The 14848-nt window shown below is 42.2% G+C and overlaps 1 protein-coding gene across 2 annotated transcripts in view; it reads right to left on the bottom strand.

The window, feature by feature from the left end:
• Positions 1-921: 921 nt before the first annotated feature.
• Xirp2 (xin actin-binding repeat containing 2) overlaps positions 922-14848 on the bottom strand; it is a 93560-nt gene continuing 79633 nt past the window's right edge. Inside the window, 2 exon segments of one of the 2 annotated variants that reach the window (NM_201989.2) lie at positions 922-2791; positions 14040-14173. In NM_201989.2, the coding sequence (NP_973718.2) occupies positions 14079-14173 (95 nt within the window). In that variant the 3' untranslated portion in view covers positions 922-2791; positions 14040-14078. 2 annotated transcript variants of the gene reach the window in all.

Here is a 14848-nt window from a genome sequence, read left to right as displayed (position 1 = left end):
AAATGCAGTTAGATGGCTTGCTGGGCGGTTAATGCTCAACCAGATTCTTAGCACTTTCTGTCTGTTTCTCTCTGTCTTTGTCTCTGTCTCTCTTTTATATTTTTTTCTTTCTTAACAGTTTTATAAAGTCAGAGGCAGTTTTTTCTTCTTTCTTAAGAAATTGAAACATAATTTTTATCCTAAGGAATGGGAATAGCTTCTCTTTCTTGTGTTTGCCTTGATTTGTGTTTCTAAAATTGTTGTTTTTAATTTCTTGATATGACCGTAATTACATCATTTCTCCCTTTCATTTCCTCCCTCCAAACTTCCCAAATACCCCTCCTTGGTCTCTTTAATATTCATGGCCTTGCTTTGCTGTTGCTAATTATTGCTACACACACACACACACACACACACACACACACACACACACACACACACACTTGTGTATGCACATGTGAATGGATGTATTCCTAAATACAGTAATACAAGCATAGATTGTATCATGTTTCCAGGACCGACTACTCGGTGTGCGGTTCCCTGGAGAAGACTATTTTCTCCAATGTCAGCACTCGTTAGTGCTCTGTAGCTCAGCATGTAGGGCTGAGGTCTCGTGAGCTTTTCCATTTCCGCGTCAGAATGCTTACTGGGGTTGTTTCTGATTGGCTTATGTTCTGGAAGCATTGTTGATGAGCGTTCATGGGGGGGGGGGGTGTTGCCTCCAGCGTTCCTTGGCTTTTGACATGGGTCCTGGAGAATCTGGATACCAGGCCTCATGTTTACCAGCCAAATAGTTTATCTGCAGAGATCTGCCTGCCTCTGCTTCCATGAGCACTGGGATTAAAGGTGTGAGCAACCACTTCCGCCAGCCTCTTAAATATTTTTCAAATGTTATGGTAATATATAGGACAGAGGGGAAAAAAAGAGCCAGATTCACAGGAGTTTGCATCTCAGTTGACAAAATTTTATTTCATCAGAAAATATAGAGAAGGTATAAGAGTGGCGATGAACACCAGCGGTGCAGACTCTCTCCCACTTTAAGATACAGAAAACCGTAGCCCATGCGCCATTTGAGAAGAAAACACGGTCACCATGTTTCATCTCAGCATTTCATTAAGATCCAAACTAGTCTCAAGTGAATGGTGGAAAAGAATTATGGAGTGCGATACAAGAAATAATGTGCTGTGAAGGGTGAGATTATGAAACGTGATCTTTACAAACTCATCAAAAGGTTAGCGATGATCCCGAGGTCTTCTCCGAGAACATTCTCCCTCAGTGCCCGAGCATGAACTGCAAGTGGCCAAAGACTTTTCAGTCAGCCTCACTGTCGCTGTAGCACCTGTCCCGTTTAATCTGCTCTTCCACAGTCAGATGTTGAGCCTGGCACTGCATGCTGGGAAACACAGGCTTAGCCGCACTCTCTTGGCTCTGAGCATCAAAACACATTTTTCCACCATGCCGAGCCGCTCCTGCAGTTTCACCATGCCAGCATTTGACATTTTTCCCGAGTTCTCTTAAATACAAGCATGACATATTTTTAAGTTGATCAACAGAATCTATTAAATCACACCCAAGGATGTTATGTTTCTTGGAAAAAGAAGTGATTTTCACAGTGTTAGAGAAGAAAAGGTGTACATTCTTGTTATTTTCATGGTTTCCTTTAATGTGTAAGGGGTTTACTTCGTTAGAGACTGCAAGGCTTTCCCCTTTAACTGATAAGCCCTGCTGGAAGCCGGGCTCCAGTGCCAGCTGCATGGGACTGCCTGCAGTCCCTCTGTCAGCCTTGCCCTCCAGAGCCAAGGCTAGGACATTCTTGGAGGACGACTTTTGAGACTCAAATATACCCAGTAACTCTGAGATTCTAGAGGCATTGTTAAACTTTTTAATTTGGTATTCATTTGTGTAATAGTTTGCTTCACTGGCTGTCTGTAGTACATGAGGATATTCTGAAATAGATGTCTGCTGCCTGCCATTATTCAAGGACGAGACAGCTACAGAATTGTTATTGTTATTGTTATTGAAGTTCTCCCTATGATTTTCTGGCCCCACCTCATCGTCATCATCGGTGTTTGTAACTTGTAAAATGTCTGCACTGTCAGGTTCATTAGCACGAGCATTCTTTTCCTTTCCATCACTCTGAGCATGCGCATTATGGTCGTTAAGCTCCATCCCACTTTTTCTCTTACTCCTCAAGCCCTCTGCATCTTTCAGCGTATCCTGCGCCTTTCCCTTTGCTTCTTTCTCATCATTTCTTTCTTCGTACCCTTTTATTTCTTTGATGCCTGTAATGTCCTCTTTCTGACAAATGCGTTGGCAGGGTTGCAAGTCAGGGAGGTGATCTTGTTCTTGCCCCTGACTCTCCAACATTTTCACGTGTTCGGTCAGTGACTCCCTTTTAAATTCTGAGGGAACAGGGATGGTCAACTCAGGTGGCCATTTAGCTTTATTCACTTTGAGTTCTTCCTCAGGGGGAGAGTTTTTCTTAGGCATCTCCTGACAGGGAGGCCAAACAATTTTTAATTTCCCCCTCTCCCCCCATTTTCTCAAACCATTGTCTTGCCGCTTGCTGTTACAAGCGTCTGCATGTACAGCAAGATCCCCAAGCAAGAGGATATCTGCTGTAGGGTTTTCCCGAGCATCGGGCTCTCCGCTGGGAATAGAATCAACTAAGCTGCTTTGGTTTTTGCAATTCCACCGGTCTTTATGTTGCTTGTGTCCAAAACCTTCATCATAATTTCCTTTAGACTTGAAAAGTTGTTTAAAGTGAGGCTTGCAGTATATTTGTCCGTGAAGTGATGCGTAATTTCCCAAACTGCCAAAAGAAAAGAAACGTTATTCAGCGTTCTATATACTTACTGTAAATTCACAGAGAATTGCAGAAGTATTGTAGTAATGAGTCAGCGATTCAGTAAAACCCATGTGCGACCCAAAGGAATGGTCCGGCTAACTGAAATTCCTGTTAGATGAGTTATTATCAGTACGTGCTGTGATGTATGACTTTCAGGACTGAGAATCTCAACCCGTATATCACCAGGGTTGTAATCGGTGTTGTCAGAGTCTGTCCATGCCGTTAGACTGATGGGCCCAAACCTGTGTAACACTATGACCTCTGAGCCTAGAGTCCAGACCCAGAATGACCTGTGCCAAGAACTGTTCTGCTAGCACTACCAAACATTTAATAAAATATAAAGACAGAAAAGAACTCTGTGAACCTTTAATACCAGTACTTGGGGGACAGAGGCGGGCGGATCTCTGCGAGTTTGAGGGCAGCTTGGTCTACACAGTGTGCTCTAGGATAGTCAGAGATACACAGTGAGATTTTTAATCACTCAAACAAAACCACCACCACCACAATCAACAACAACAACAACAACAAAACAACAAAGAGTTTGTCTCTTTGAAAAGAGAATGTGTCATATAGACGAGAAAATTGGATAAGCAGACTGTTCCAATACTTTATACCAGAAGGAAATGAAATAAATCATTTGAGGCGTTTGATATAGTCAGTGAAAGTAAATATTACTCAAAGATTTTAAGATACCAGTGTGAGCAAAAAATGCCTTTTTACCACAGAGGGCTCAGGCTGAATGTTACCAGCATAATAGAATTTAAGGAATACTGCCTCTACCAAATCACTTTCTGATGAGTGCCATAGCAAATACGCCTGAATAACTAGAATGCCTAGAGTAGCACCGGGTTAGACTTGGCACTAATAAATATCACGATACTTGGAGCATGAAATGAAAGGTTAAGAGAGCAGAGAGGGAACTGTGTGTAGTCAGCGTCTAAATGACCTGGCGTGGACCATCGGTAACTTTTTCTTTTTTAGAAAATAGAGAGTAGGTGAATGAAATCACATGTAAATTTTATAAATCTGGTCAATAGATTAGCATTATTAGTACATTTTAATTGCTCAATGACTTTAAACTTTTTTTTTAAAAAATGTATATCTTGTCTGTTGTATGCATGTTCACTAGGTGAGTGCCTGGTTCACTAAAGGAGGCCAGAAGAGGGAGTCAGGCCCACTGGAATCTGTATCCAGAAAGGTGAGAGCAGCCATGTGGTTGCTGGCCTCTTGTCCTTTAGGCTGGCCATGAACTGTGGGATAACTTGAACCTAAGGGCCAGGATTACAGGCGTGTACTAATGACATTCTTAATGATGCAGGACTCTGTTATAAACCCAGGACCTTGTGCATGTTACATAAACACTCTACCATCTCAACGGCATTCCAAGCTCCAATCCACGGCTAAGTGAATGAATATAAGGCACTCTAATTCTAAGTCGGTTATGATGCTTTAATAGTACCTGGCATTGAATCGGGGGCCATCCATGTGCTAGACATGTGCTCTGATACTGAGGTACACATCAGTCCCACTTTTCACATGTTATTTTCAGATAGGGTGTCATTAGGTTTCCCTCAAAGCGGTCTTGGGCGGCTTAGAACAAGAACAAGGCTTAGTTTGTTGTGAATGGTAAATCCCGTTTAAATCTTTAAATGTCTTCTGCATTTCTTCTTTCCTCATGATCTATTTGTTAAAGGCACAGAGCATTTGGTCTGGCCCCATCTTCTTTATGTTTGAGGAATGAAGGAAAGGACACACACACACACACACACACACACACACACACACACACACACGCGCGCATCTAGTATAATATATGTAAACCTCTATTAGTTCTTCCCACTAAAAAGGCATAGAAACAAACCTGAAAGAGTAGAATGGGCATCAAGAGCGTTAACATAAAGTCACACATGTCATTAGAGCAGAGGCTTCCAACTTTCCTAATGCAGCGACCCTTTAACTCAGTTCTTCATGTCATGGTGACTCCGGCCATGAAATTATTCTCCTTGCCACTTCATAACTGTAATTTTGCTACTGTTACGAATCATAATGTAAATATCTGTTTTCTCGTGGTCTTAGGCTACCCTTGTGAAAGGGTCCTTTGACACCCAAGGGGGTCGAGACCAATATGTTGAGTCAAAGATGCCTTACAGAAATTATGGAATCAGCCCTTGCACAGGAAATGTAAAGCGAGGCTGCAACTGTCAGATAAAGAGGAATTCCCTAAAGTCTATTACGGTCATGACAAAAGCACTCTGCAGATAGCTGCAAGAGAAGAGATTTCTCTGTCCAGGGGGAAGAAGAGGTGAGGCCCTGTCAGTGTACTTGACTGAAGGCAATCGACCATCGCCAACCACACACACAGGTTTAGTAAGTTTGTGAAGACCATCCTTTTCCTTCCCTAAAAAGTAGTCACTTGGCCAAGTAGAGTGTAGACCTGTAGGTCTAATGCAGAATCTAGTTCTGTCAGTTTGGAAGTTCGCAGGGCAAGGAGGAGCCTGAACTGCTTGGTGAGCGTGCAATCAGCCACTTCAGACTGGACCACTCCATAGGCCAAATGTTCTGTGCTCTAAACATGCTGTGAGGCAAGAAGGGAATGCAGTGGGAGATAAAAATAATTATGATATACAACAAAATAAAAAAAAATAAAATACAGTACTAGAAAATACACATAGCAGGAACGGTTAAGTGAAAAGACATATTCACATGAGTCACTTTTAGTCATGGGAATGAGTGCATCTCATGTTTAAAAGCGGAATACACAAGAGTCTTCCCGAATTCAGCTCGAAGAATTCTATTTCTTTACCTAGTTTACAAAGTGGTCATGATGTAATGATTCATGATACCTTGCTTTTGGCTTGTTTGACTTTCTTTGTATTTTTGATTGATTGCTTAAAAAATATTAGTCTTTGATTATGTAATTTTGAGTCTTTGTTGAATGTCGGCCTTGACTAGGTGTTGGAAAGCAAAGAGTAGTACCATCAGTGTGGAAGAGAATTATATTACGTTGTGTTCACAGCAGGGAAAAGTGCAAGAAATGCTTTGAGGAATACTTGGGAAGGATATCTGACCTGTCCATGAGAGACACATGATTCTTCATGGATGGGATAGCCTTAGCTAAGGTCTGAAGAATGAATAAACATTACCCTGATAGAGATCTGGCAGGTGGATATGAAAAACCCTTAGAAGGAGTAGGGATAGCACATGGTACTTGCTAGAATTTAGGAGAAAAATTGCCATGAATTGGAGCTGGAAGGAAATAATTCTGCTTGGAAAGTAACACATAACTGGGAAGGATTAGGGATGCTTGAACTGGTAAGAAACAAGGGCTTCATTTGAACTGCATGTTAGATATTTTTTTAATGGACAGAATGTAGAGAGCGGCGCGGCGAAACAAAGATGGCGCCGACATCCAGCCTTGTCTGGATATAAACGACTTACTGCGCATGTGCAGGCTTGTCCCCTTGCTAGGGCTCCCTCTAGTGGTGAACAGTGGTACTGCACATGTGCGGTTTATGCACCAGGTGTTAGTTGACCGTTAATATGCTAATGAGGTGATTCATTCTCCGCCAATCCCTGGAGGACAAGTAGTGGGGTGATCCAAGCCCCACCAATCCCTGAGAGATAATTAGCATACTGTTGTCTATATAAGCTGAGCGATTTTGCTGCTCGGGGTCCCTGTTCAGAAGAGCTGTAACACTGAGAAGAGCTGTAACACTGAGAAGAGCTGTAACACTAAGAAGAGCTGTAACACAGTAAAGGCTTGCTCGCAGAAGAATCCTGTTGCCGCGCGTCGTTCTTGCTGGCGGGACATTGGGCGCGCGACAAGTGGTGCCGAGACCCGGGAACCAACATCGCCGGTGCCAGGGGACCCTTCAGTGTGCTGAAGAGGATTCAGAACTGCGAGAAGGTAAATTAAAAGGTAAGCTTCGAGAGGCATGCCCCTTTTTGGAAGAGAGCATGTCAGAAACGGAGCAGAGTGAGAAATTAGGCTTCGAGAGGCATGCCCCTTTTTGGATTTAAGAGAGCATGTCAGAAACAGAGCAGAGGCAGAAACGGAGCAGAGTGAGAAATTAGCAGCTCAAATTAGGAGCTCGCAAAAAGAAAAAGGTTACTAAAACAAAAGTGAAAGAGATACAAAAGGCAGAAGAAATGCCGCTGGAGGAAAAAATAAGAGTGCCCCGGAGGACGAAGTACAAGTCATCCGGAGAGGATACTTTGTATCCATTAAAAGAATTAGAAGCCTTAGAACTGGCTGGCAGTGACTCTGAGCAAGAGTTGTCAGAGTCCGAGGAGGAGGAATTAGAGGAAGACGCAGCCATATATGAGGAAGAAAGATATGGGCCTAGGTGGAGAGCCACTGTGAAGAAACCTAAAGTTATGGATCCTTTGTGGGCAAGGCTGGTAATTTTGTTTCTTTTTTTCTTTGTGTGGGATAGAGAAGCCACAGACGGCAAGCTTAAGCCCGGACCAAAACCTCTTTGGCAAATGGTCCCTGCCTGCTTAGAGGATAAACAATGTGAGGAAGCCGTTAGAGCCGTTAGGACAGGTCAGAGGGTCCTTGCAGAGCAACAAAGTATGTCAGAGGGAGAAAAGGTCTCCAAAGAAAAAAAGAAAAGAAAAGGAGATAAAAGGAACAGAGAGAAGGCAGAGATAAAAAAAAGAGGATAATCAGGACCAGGAAACAAATAAGATATATTCTTTAAAAGCCTTGACCTTAGAAATGTCAGACAATCTAGAAAGCATCACCGACAGCTTAGAGAAAGTGAAACTAAAGGTAGAACCATCGGGTCCCGGGCCTCCCGCAGAGCAACAAAAGGAAGCGCAGGACTCGACCTCAGTTCGACCACCAGACTCGTATTGACCCCTCGAATGGGAACTCAGGTGGTGGATACAGATTTTAAAGGCCCCAGTAAGCAGAATTCAGAAGGATCACAGAAACTGAAAGCATGTGCAAAGATAAAGATTTGGGGTAGTGGTAGTGGACAAGGTAATAATGGTAAAATGTTTTTGTGTATGTGTTCTTTTAGAGTTATGTTAAAATCTAGAGAAGCAAAGTCGATTCTCATAGATGCTTCTAGGCTTTGGACCCTGACTAGAGACAGTTTACACCCTGGACAAGAGAGAGAATGGGGTTGAGAAAAACATTCCTCCCGAACTCTCCACAGATGCTTTGGCAAAAGAAGGAAATGAGCTTAAACTTTTTGGAGCTCTCCTGGGAACAGAAGGAGGTGGGAGACGTCTTGCCTCCTTGCTGGCTCCTATTGGAGAAGTGCTTATTTCTGGTTCTGGGTTCTTTAGGTAGAATGTTTGGGTCCTTTTGGTGGAACACCATCTAGTTCTTTTCCTCTGTGTCTATTGTCTGTCCTTGGTGCACCAAGCTGTCCATGTATGTCAATTTATGTCTGGGTTTTGCTTCTCCTTGCTTGAATGTTTTGTGTTTCATGTTTAAAAGAAAAGGTTAAAATTTTAAATGCTGGTTGATTCACCCATTGATGTAGCTTTAACTCCTTTCAAGAAAGGAACAAATAAATAAAAAGTTTCAATTGGCTTTTGGAGCCTGCATCTGTAGCTAGAAGCCTAAGTCGGCTGGGCAAGCTCCCCAGGGGGCTGGCTAAATGTTTACATTAGCCGATCCTAAAGACACAAGGAGCTTCACAGCTTCTAAGGAAATGGAACTGATAGAAAAGTCTTTGACTGTGATTATTGGACTCAACAGGTGACAAGGTGTTTCTCTTAAAACTACAGCTAGAAAAAGTAAAAATGGTGATTGATTTAAATATTAAAGGTATGTGTAGCCACTTCATTTTTGTTTTCTGATTGGTTTTAAATGAATGAATATTCTCTACATGCCTTGGTTATGGACTATTGGCTTTTAAGTTATTGGATATGATTTAAAAAATGTAACATTGGAGGAAAGTAGAAGATTAGAAAAGGCAATGCTAAGAAGGTACAAGGAAAAGGAAGATCTGCTTTTGTGTATACTAAGAACCTTTTGTCAGCCTACAGGTGTGCTATGGCAACAAGGTCCACTTCTTTGGATTTATCCCCATACTTCTCCAAATAAGACCCTTGAATATTACACTTCTGCTGTTGCACAGCTTGCTGTGTTAGGCGTTAAATCTTGTATTCAGCATTTTGGTATTTTACCCAAGAAAATTATTATACCATATACAACAGCTCAAATAGAAACATTGTGTGCCTTGATAGATGATTGGGCCATATTACGCTGTAGTTTTGATGGAGAGTTTGACAATCATTATCCTAAGGATCCTTTGCTACAATTTTTTTTTTACTGAACATCCAGTGATCTTTCCTAAGATCACTGCCTCAGAGCCTTTGCCAGAGCCTTTGTTAGATATTTATACAGATGGCTCCAAAACAGGTGTAGGTGCCGATATGGTTGATTCTCAAGAACCAGTATTAATTCAATACAGTCCAGGTACCCCCTAAATTACAGAACATAAAATTGTATTGAAAGTTTTCAAAAGATTTCATGATTATTTTAATTTAATTTCTGATTCTGCTTATGTAGTTAATGCTGTGCACTCACTTGAAATTGCAGGGCCAATTCGGTCAAGTAGTACCGTATGTCAAATTCTTTTAGAATTACAAAATTTGATTTGGGCCAGAAAAAATAAAATTTTTATACAACATATTCAAGCCCATACTAATTTGCCTGGTCCCATGACCAGTAATAACACCCTGGTGGATGCTAGTACTCATAGAGAGTTTATTTTTCATGCCACTCCGGTTGATCTCGCTAGAGGATTTCATCAAAAGTTTCATGTACCTGCTTTTACTCTTCAACAAAAATTTAAAATCTCTAGAGCTGCAGCTCGTGATGTGGTGTTAAGTTGCCAAAATTGTGTTCAATTTCACCACCCTCCTCATGTGGGTATTAACCCTCGTGGTCTGATCCAGCTAAAACTTTGGCAGATGGATGTCACACACATATCTCAATTTGGAAATTTAAAATATGCTCATGTTTCTGTTGATACCTGTTCTGGTATTATACACGCTACTCTGATGACTGGTGAAAAGGCTCGTAATGCCATTAGCCATTGCTTAAAGGCATGGGCAGCCTGGGGAAAGCCTGATAGTCTCAAGACAGACAACAGGCCTGCCTACACTGCAAAGTCCTTTCAGGCATTTTGCCAGACAATGCAGGTCAAACATACTACAAGATTGCCATACAATCCCCAAGGTCAAGGAATTGTGGAAAGAGTACATCGTACCTTAAAAGAGCTTATACAAAAACAAAAAGGGGGAATTGCCAGCAGCTGAACACCAAAAGAACAACTTTCTTTAGCTCTTTTTACTCTAAATTTCTTAATTCTGGATGCGCATGGCCGTTCTGCCACGGATCGACATGCTGCTACTACACCTATAACTAATGTAGAAGTAAAGTGGAAGGATGTCTTAACTGATGAATGGCGTGGCCCAGATCCCGTGATTTCGAGATCTAGGGGAGCGATTTGTGTTTTTCCGCAGAATCAAGAAAATCCAATTTGGGTACCTGAGCGTTTGACTCGAAAATTGCCTTCTGCTCTTCCTGAAGATGAGACTACGAACCCTACTATTACTACTGGGAATGGTAATACAGGTTAATTCTCTCACCCTGTGGGCTATTGCCAGATCCTGGCCAGTACCCATGCCAGTTCATAGCAATTCTACTGTTTTGAGAATAAGACTGACAAGCATAATCTCTGGTCTTGGTTTCAATGGGTGCTGTCCAATGAGCAAGGGGCATATACATCCCTGACCCCCTTTGCTAGGTTGATGGGAGAGAACTTCGTGCTGTATAATGTTTCAGCTACCAGAAAAAGGTGATACCAGGTTGATCAATATTCAATATAATAACCTCTTGGTAAATAATACTGCCACTAGTACTTCAGTATGTGCTAGATCACCTTTTTTCTGATAAGCACTAATGTAAGCAGTGGTGCTTTAAATTGTAATAGCTCTGATGTAGTCTGCTATTTAGCTGAATGCTGGGATGGCACTAATGACACCGCAGTGATGGTTAAGATTCCCTCCTTTTGTGCCAATCCCAGTGGAGGCAAACCCAGATAGCTTTCCTATTCTTAATTTGCTGAGAGCCAAAAGAGATTTTGGAATTACGGCAGCCATAATTTCAGCCATTGTGCTGTCTGCTGCCGCAGCTACCACAGCTGAAATCGATATGACCAATCAAATACAGACGGCTGAGACTGTCAATCAGATTGTAGAAAGAACTGCAGTGGTGCTAGAGATACAAGAAGAATTTAATACCCATTTGGCATCTGGCCTTCTATTAGCCAATCAAAGGATAGATTTAGTTCAAGAACAAATTGAAGCACTGTATCATATGACACAGCTGTCTTGTGTTTCCTCCCTTAGAGGTTTATGCATTATTCCTTTGTGAGCTAACTTTTCTCAGAATTTTCAACAGAGCAAAGAAATCTCGAATTATCTGAAAGGAAACTGGTCCATGAAAGCAGAGCAACTATCAAGACAATTGCTGATGCAGATTGCTGTCCTCAACAGCACTAGGCTGGACCCCATCACAGTTGAAGACTTTACCTCATGGATTACAAATGCTTTCTCCCTTTTCAAGGAGTGGGCGGGCATGTTTGTCCCGGGGAGCTATTGTCCTCCTGGGATGCGGAGTAGGTCTCTGGCTTATTGGCTGTTTAAAAAGAGAACATGCCAGACACAAAATGGTTGTTTACCAGGCTATGACCACCGTTAAAAAGGGTGCTTCTCCCAACATATGGCTGGCCTCTTTGAAAGATCAAGAGTTCGCCCTAGATCATTTTTGTCACAGTCATGTGGAGTCATTGTATCCAGGGACGGGCAACTTTCCTCGAACTCGGACCAACCTAAGACACGGGGCCCGGTGGCGATAGAGTAACTCTATGACGGGTAAGGCTGAGTTTGGATGAGAACGACCTAAGACAGGAGCAATGACAAGATTGACGTGACACCCAGATCTAGACCAGTCATTTTATTAAACAAAAAAGGGGGAGATGTAGAGAGCGGCGCGGCGAAACAAAGATGGCGCCGACATCCAGCCTTGTCTGGATATAAACGACTTACTGCGCATGTGCAGGCTTGTCCCCTTGCTAGGGCTCCCTCTAGTGGTGAACAGCGGTACTGCACATGTGCGGTTTATGCACCAGGTGTTAGTTGACCGTTAATATGCTAATGAGGTGATTCATTCTCCGCCAATCCCTGGAGGACAAGTAGTGGTGTGATCCAAGCCCCACCAATCCCTGAGAGATAATTAGCATACTGTTGTCTATATAAGCTGAGCGATTTTGCTGCTCGGGGTCCCTGTTCAGAAGAGCTGTAACACTGAGAAGAGCTGTAACACTGAGAAGAGCTGTAACACTAAGAAGAGCTGTAACACAGTAAAGGCTTGCTCGCAGAAGAATCCTGTTGCCGCGCGTCGTTCTTGCTGGCGGGACATTGGGCACGCGACACAGAAGAAGCTAGTTTATGTTTTAAACAGAGAAGTGACTTCAGATTTTTTCGTTAGAAAGATCCTTTCATTATATTATAGAACACAGTCTTAGGGCAGATTTTTGGTGCTGGTGCTGGTAAGAGATATGAACACAGGGAGGTCAAATCTCTAGCTATGCTGGCTGTGGTATTCACCCAAGTGAGAGACAATAGCGACTGGGATGGCCAAATGTGCACAGCTTAGGAGGGAGGTGTATGAGTCCTAAAATTAAAAAAGTGGGGTATGGCTTGGGTACAAGGGGTGAAGGAGAATGGTAAGTGAATGGTAACTTCGTCACAGCATTGATAGAGATTAAACTCAGAATGAACGTCAACAGTGTGAAGGAAAAGGGTCCCATTGATGTTGTTAGGCAGAGACATTGATGTCATTAAGCTTGCAGAGATATCCATTATTGGATATAAGCATTTAATGAGCAAAGGTGCAATCTGGCCCAGCAGTCCACATTTCAGAGTCATCCCCCTGTGCAAGATTGTTTAAGTTACAAGACTGTATGGGATTCACCAGAAGGAAAAAGAACCAATGAGAAGAATATAACCACACTGCTGGCTTCTGAAGAGCTCTAGCACCTCACTGATGGTCAGAAAGAGTCGCCCACCCAGCTGCCTGTGCTCCTGGGAGTGGAGGAGCATCGTTAGGTTGTGTCGTCATAGAAACCAAGGGAGAATAACTTTGCAATGAGGAATATTTGACACTGCCAATTAAAGCCGGGAAAGTGCTAGTCTGAAAGGTGCACATTAGATTCAGCAAAATAGATTCCCCTTCAGCATTGCAAACTACAGCCTTACCAAGTGTCACCTTCATTTAGATGCACGAACTTTGAGAGATATGGAAGAGGCAAGCTCCTGCCACTCTCTTGACTAGCGTGCTTCTTTTGCTTCAGAATTAAACAGCTTTCCCCTGACCTGTCACTAATATTCCCAACTCTATTTCTTAACTTAGAGACTGTTGCTCAAACAGGCAAGATCTTTCCATCCCCTGCGTGGGGATACAAAGTCTCCCTGGAGCACACCCAGACCAGTTCATTTACAGCTACCTCCACCTGTTCTGGGTAAACAACCATTCTTGGATGGAAATGACATAGGAGTCCTGATAGGAAGAGAATAGCCAGCCAAATATCAATATTTGTTACCAGCCCTTTACAGAAAGAGTTCACAGCTTCTAATCTAAAGCTATGACTTCCAGCCATAGCACCAACTTAAACATCCTGACTTGCTCACTAACTCAGGACACTCTCTCACCCACATGGTTTCTACCACAAGAAAGGCATCTTGGGAAAGGGAAGGGTGGACAATCAACCTGACCAGTGCAAAATAGAACAGGAACACCATCTCAACCCCCAACACCCGAGTGACTATAGTCACTGAAGGGAGGGGCAAGATATGGAAAATCCTACTCTCTATACCAGTGGTTCTCAACCTGTGGGTTATAGCCTTGGGGGGGGTTGTCAAATGAGCCTTTCACAGGGGTCACCTAAGACCATCGGAAAGATCAGATATTCATACTACCAATGCGTAACTAGCAAAAAAAAAAAACCAGTTATAAAGTAGCAGTGAAAATAATGTTATGGTTGAGGGGTCATCACAACACCACTCACTATGAAAGGTCGTAGTATTAGGAAGGTTAAGAACCACTGCTGTAGAGTCTAGATTTTAGGCGTATGCTACAAGGTTATTCAATCTATGTGGCACAGTCAACAAGACATTTTACCTCAGTTTACTGCTGCAATGGTGGCATCTGAAGCAAGATTTATGAAAATTCTGCTGGTCTGCTACGAGGCACTCCATTGGATAAACCGTCTTTTGACAAATTATGCAGATTTCCTTGTCTTGGACCAACAGTTTCTAAAAATAAAAATGTATAAAGGCTCATATATTTCTATTTTCAGTCGCAACTGTAAAAGCATAAGAAAACAAATAATACACTAACTGGCCATGCAGATAAAGGGAAACAGCTCTAACAATAATCTTTTGTCTCCTTTCTCTGAACAGGATATATTAGCATAGAGTGTCAGGATCTGGAACAAAGATTTAATGCCTTTGCCATGTATTCCGTATGAATACCTTGGCTAATTATATAACAAACACATAAATGTGGTTATACTAACTTATGTTAATATATTAGACATATACACTAAATTTATGAGGAGCCTTGAGAAAGTGCATCATTTCAAGCAACTAAGCTACCATACATATGAATTTTTACACAAAATTCAATTTTTAAAACCGTATAGATAAATCGTTCTAAAGTACATACAGTTTTATAAGCAAAAATATTGTATAATATTTGATTAAATATTTTCTCAACAGTTCTAGGTTTACCTAATGGCACCAACCATTAACTTCTCTGCAATGATACTCTTCCATATATAAAATGTGCAGGCAGGGGCCTCTACTGTTACCTAACTGGCTTTAGATTTTTATAGCCTTCTGGATCCTTGCATCTACTCTTTCTATGTTCTCTGCTTCTCTGTCTCAGGACTTAGAGTCACTTCCCATGGCTCCCCTGTGAAGGATAGC

The sequence above is a fragment of the Rattus norvegicus genome, chromosome 3, assembly GCF_021556685.1.
Source record: "Rattus norvegicus strain SHRSP/BbbUtx chromosome 3, alternate assembly SHRSP_T2T, whole genome shotgun sequence".
In the NCBI taxonomy this organism is placed as follows: Eukaryota; Metazoa; Chordata; class Mammalia; order Rodentia; family Muridae; genus Rattus; species Rattus norvegicus.
This window is presented reverse-complemented; position numbering and strand designations above follow the sequence as displayed.